The sequence below is a fragment of the Bison bison genome, unplaced genomic scaffold (assembly GCF_000754665.1).
Source record: "Bison bison bison isolate TAMUID 2011002044 unplaced genomic scaffold, Bison_UMD1.0 scf7180017845595, whole genome shotgun sequence".
Lineage (NCBI taxonomy): Eukaryota > Metazoa > Chordata > Mammalia > Artiodactyla > Bovidae > Bison > Bison bison.
The window spans coordinates 57610-62591 of NW_011476168.1; the positions used below are offsets into that span (position 1 = coordinate 57610).

The following is a 4982-nucleotide window of genomic DNA, read 5'->3' on the forward strand; positions in this document are numbered from 1 at the left end:
ATGGGTGGCTTGTCAAGGTTTCCTGGTTAGGGAAGCTTGTGTCTGTGTTCTGGTGGGTGGAGCTGGATTTCTTCTCTCTGGAGTACAGTGAAGTGTCCAGTAATGAGTTATGAGATGTCAGTGGGTTTGGAGTGACTTTGGGCAGCCTGTGTATTGACGCTCAGGGCTGTGTTCCTGTGTTGCTGGAGAATTTGCGTGGTATGTCTTGCTCTGGAACTTGTTGGCCCTTGGGTGGTGCTTGGTTTCAGTGCAGGTATGGAGGCGTTTGATGAGCTCTTGTCGATTAATGTTCCCTGGAGTCAGGAGTTCTCTGGTGTTCTCAGGATTTGGACTTAAGCCTCCTGCCTCTGGTTTTCAGTCTTATTTTTACAGTAGCCTCAAGACTTCTCCTTCTATACAGCACCATTGATAAAACATCTAGGTTAAAGATGAAAAGTTTCTCCACAGTGAGGAACACCCAGAGGAGTTCACAGAGTTACATGGAGAAGAGAAGAGGGAGGAGGGAGTTAGAGGTGACCCGAATGAGATGAGGGGGAATCAAAAGAGGAGAGAGCAAGCTAGCCAGTAATCACTTCCTATGTGCACTCCACAGTCTGGACTGCTCAGAGGTGTTCACGGAGTTATACAGAGAAGAGACGAGGGAGGAAGGAGACAGAGGTGGCCAGGAGGATAAAAGCGGGGAATGAAAAGGAGAGAGAGACAGATCCAGCCAGTAATCAGTTCCCTAAGTGTTCTCCACTGTCTGGAACACACAGAGATTCACAGAGATGGGTAGAGAAGAGAAGGGGGAGGGAGGAGACAGAGGCGACCTGGTGGAGAAAAAGGAGAGTCCAAAGGGGGAGAGAGCAGTCAAGCCAGTAATCTTGCGCCCAAGTAAAAATGGGTACTGAAGATTGGGTTCTTTAAAGGTACAAAATTGATATCAAATACCTAAAAGCAAAGATTAAAAACCTAGAGAAGAGGTTGGATTTTCAGAACTACAATGTTAAAGAACAGAAAAAAAGAAAAAAAAAGTCACAAAAAATATAAAATTTATATATGTATGCTACTGCTACTGCTAAGTCGCTTCAGTCGTGTCCAATTCTGTGCGACCCCAGAGATGGCAGCCCACCAGGCTCCCCCGTCCCTGGGATTCTCCAGGCAAGAGTACTGGAGTGGGGTGCCATTGCCTTCTCCGATATATATATATGAAGTTTGCTTTAAAAAATAGGGTCTCTCTTTTTTGCAAAGTAATAGTAGGTTATAAAAATGACATTAAGGGAGTAATAGAAGACTTAAAATTTTTTAAATTAAAAAAAAAGTAAAAATAGTAAAAATATATCTAGGACTTTCTCTGGTGTTGTTGTGGGCTGTGTCGGGTCAGTTCATTTTCGGCTAGTTCCTTGGTCCGGCTTATATTTCTCAAGATCTATAGGCCCCTTCCCATGTAGTCGGTACTAACCACAGGGTTTTAATCTATTGCACCCGTCACTTCCAAGACGGTTCCCTCTGTTTTAGCTTCTTCTGGTTGCTGGTCTCTTCGGTGTCTGATTTCCGCCCTGGCACAAGGGGGCGGTGGTGGACACTTTTTTAGGCTCTTTTTCTGTGTACACACACTTTTGGACACAAAAAAGTGTCCTCCAGCCTGCTCTGTTACAGTTCTTGAAGCTCTCTGCCCCTACCCACTCAGCCCTAGGGGCCCAAGAACAGAGAGGTCCGTGGCCCCTCCATGCCCTCCTCCCTGTCCCCGCCGCCAGGCCCTCCCTGATTCCTACCTCGGCTCCAAAGCCCCCCCTCCGAAAAGCCTCCGGCCACCCCAGGGTGCGGTCGGGGGCCCCTGCTCCCCCAGCGCCACTGAGCGCTCCGGCTGGCCGCTCAGGCACGGGTCTTCCGCAAGAATGACTGTAAGGGTCAGGTCTGCATGTCTGCAGAGAGCAGGGCGAGAAGGAATGAGGCCTGGCCACCGGCCTGCAAAGTAGAGAAACTGAGGCGCAGAGTGGTTGACAAACCGGCCAGGGTCACGCAGCACCTGAGACCCAGAGCCTGGATCCAGGCTTGTAGACCCAGTCTCCTCCCCAGGGAGACAGAAGGCCAGGCTGCTGAGGGGGGGAGGGCGTGACCGCGTGGACCCAAGTGGTGCCCGCAAGGACTGGGAGTGGTGGAGGGGCTGGTCCAGGGTGCGGGGCGCCTGGCCCCTGCACTGCGGTTCCTGCCCACAAGGTGGCGCACTCCATCAGGCTCCGAAGCCAGGAACCCCAGTTTGTGCAGCAAGCCCCCACCGCAGGCCCGCCGACTTGGGGGTCTCCACTTGGGGTCTGGGCTCTGCCGCCTCCCTGGGGCCTGGCTAAGCCCTGCCAAGAGCCAGAGATCCTATCCTGACCCCCTCTTCTATAGGAAACACCCACTCCCTAAGGCCACAAGCAGAGACAAGCCGTCACATCTTGCATTTATCCGCACACTCCCTTCACTGAGATGCTCATTTGTCATCATCTGAACATTTGCGAGAAGCTGACACAACTTACAACAGAGGACAGCTCTGATGTAGGGTGGGTGTTCATTTTTTTTCCCTAAAAATCTGTTATTAAACTGATGGTGCATCTTACCTTGGAGAAGGAAATGGCAACCCCCTCCAGTGTTCTTGCCTGGAGAATCCCAGGGACGGGGGAGCCTGGTGGGCTGCTGCCTACGGGGTCGCACAGAGTTGGACACGACCGAAGTGACGTAGCAGCAGCAGCGGCATCTTACCTGGTAGCACTTTCAGTTCTGTTCAGTTTCTCAGTTGTGTTTGACTCTTTGCGACCCCAGGGACTCCAGCACACCAGGCTTCCCTGTTCATCACCAACTCCCGGAGCTTGCTCAAACTCACGTCCATCGAGTCAGTGACGCCATCCAACCATCTCATCCTCTGTCATCCCCTAGCACTTTAGAGTCAAGGAAATACGTGAATTATGTTTCTGGGCATCATTTGGCCAGCATTAGTACCAAACTGAGAGTCTCTTGGGCTGCAAGGAGATCCAACCAGTCCATCCTAAAGGAAATCAACTCTGAATATTCACTGGAAGGACTGATGCTGAAGCTGAAGCTCCAATACTTTGGCCATCTGATGTGAAGAGCCGACTCATTGGAAAAGACCCTGATGCTGGGAAGGATTAAGGGCAGAAGGAGAAGGGGATGACAGAGGATGAGATGGTTGGATGGCATCACTGAATCAATGGACATGAATCTGAGAAAGCTCTGGGAGATAGTGGAGGACGGAGGAGCATCCATAGGGTCACAAAGTGTCAGACACAACTTATCGACTGAACAACAACAAGTACCACATGTACTAAGTGCCTGCTGTATGCAAAGCGGTCCCCAGGGCCGGCGTGTAAACGTGGTGCTTGACTCAGAATACACAGAACGGTCAGACTTTTTACCTCTGGACTGGCAGGCAGACTCAGCTCTGAGCATCGGGGTGAGGGGCCAGTGGTGGCCTTGCAGACCCTCAGCCTGGTGGCCTTGAGGGCCAGGTGGCTGCTCTGAGTCTGTGTCCTGGTTAGCAGCCCGCAAGGTCTGGTGTAACAAATACCGCAGATGAGGCCGCTTAAATATTGGGATTTATTTTCTCACAGTCTGCAGGTGTTTAGTCACTAAGTCGTGTCCGACTCTTTTGTGACCCCATGGACTTCTAGCCCTCTAGGCTCCTCTGACCATGGGATTCTCTGGCAAGAATACTGGAGTGGTTTGCCATTTCCTCCTCCAGGGGGTCTTCCCAACCCAGGGATCGAACCTGCCTCTCCTGCACGGGCAGGCGGATTCTTTACCACTGAGCCACCTGGGAAGCCCACAGTCTGGAGGTTAAAGATCAGAGTGTCAGCAGGCTTGGTTGCTCCTGAGGCCACTCTCCTTGGTGTGTCGACAGCCATCCTCTCCCTGTGTGTGTGTGTGTCTATGTCCTAATCTCTGCTTTTTAAGGACTTCAGTCCTGTGGGATTAGGGCCCACCTTAACGACCTTATTTTAACTCAGTCACCTCTTTATTATTATTACTGTTTTTAATAAGTGTGCGTTTATTCTCGGCTGTGCTGGGTCTTCACTGCTGCACGGGCTTCTCCTGAGTTGTGCAGAGCGGGGTCCGCTCTCGAGCTGCAGCGCGCGGACTTGTCTCGTTGCAGAGCAGAGGCTCTGGGGTGCAGGCTCCAGCAGTCGCGGCCCGTGGGCCCAGGAGTTGTGGCGCACGGGCTTAGTGGTCCTGAGGCGCGTGAGTTCTTCCTAGACCGGGGATCGAACCCATGTCTCCTGCACTGGAAGGCAGATTCTTATCCACTGAGCCACTAGGGAAGCCCCCATCACCTTTCCAATTACACCACATTCTGAGGAACTGTGGGCTAGGACCCCAACATATGAAGTCTGGGGAACAGAGTTCAGCCCATAATGGTCCTCCTCAGCAAAAGGGGTGACGGGGGTGTGGGGTCTTGTAACATCAGGCGCCCCACTCCGGGGGCATCTGGTCCATGCCTGTCCCCCCGCAAGCCCAGGGCAAGCAGTGTCAGGTAGAGACTGGGCGCCCAGTGAATTTCCCAGGATGGGCTGAAAGTCAGGGGCCCGGGGCGGCCCCCAGAAACCTGCCTCAGCTCCCTCCCGTCTCCTGGGTGCCTCCAGCTCCCGCCTGGTCCCCGAGTCCTGGTGTTTCATCCCGTGGCTTCTGCTCTGCGTCCCGCCTGGTCCCTGAGTCCTGGTGCTTCACCCCGTGGCTTCTGCTCTGCGTCCGCCTGGTCCCTGAGTCCTGGTTCTTTATCCCGTGGTTTCTGCTCTGCGTCCCGCCTGGCCCCTGAGTCCTGGTGCTTCACCCCGTGGCTTCTGCTCTGCGTCCCCTGGCCCGAGTCCTGGTGCTTCACCCCGTGGCTTCTGCTCTGCGTCGCCTGGTCCCTGAGTCCTGGTTCTTTATCCCGTGGTTTCTGCTCTGCGTCCCCTGGCCCCTGAGTCCTGGTGCTTCACCCCGTGGCTTCTGCTCTGCGTCCCCTG

General features: G+C 53.5%; 1 protein-coding gene across 1 annotated transcript in view; it reads right to left on the reverse strand.

The window, feature by feature from the left end:
* LOC104985686 overlaps window positions 1–4982 on the reverse strand; it is a 47409-nt gene that overhangs the window by 29491 nt on the left and 12936 nt on the right. The window contains exons 10-11 of the mRNA XM_010835966.1: window positions 1989–2078; window positions 1755–1904 (exon numbers count right to left, since the gene is read on the reverse strand). Coding sequence (XP_010834268.1) covers window positions 1755–1904; window positions 1989–2078 — 240 coding nt within the window. The remainder of the gene's footprint in view (window positions 1–1754; window positions 1905–1988; window positions 2079–4982) is intronic.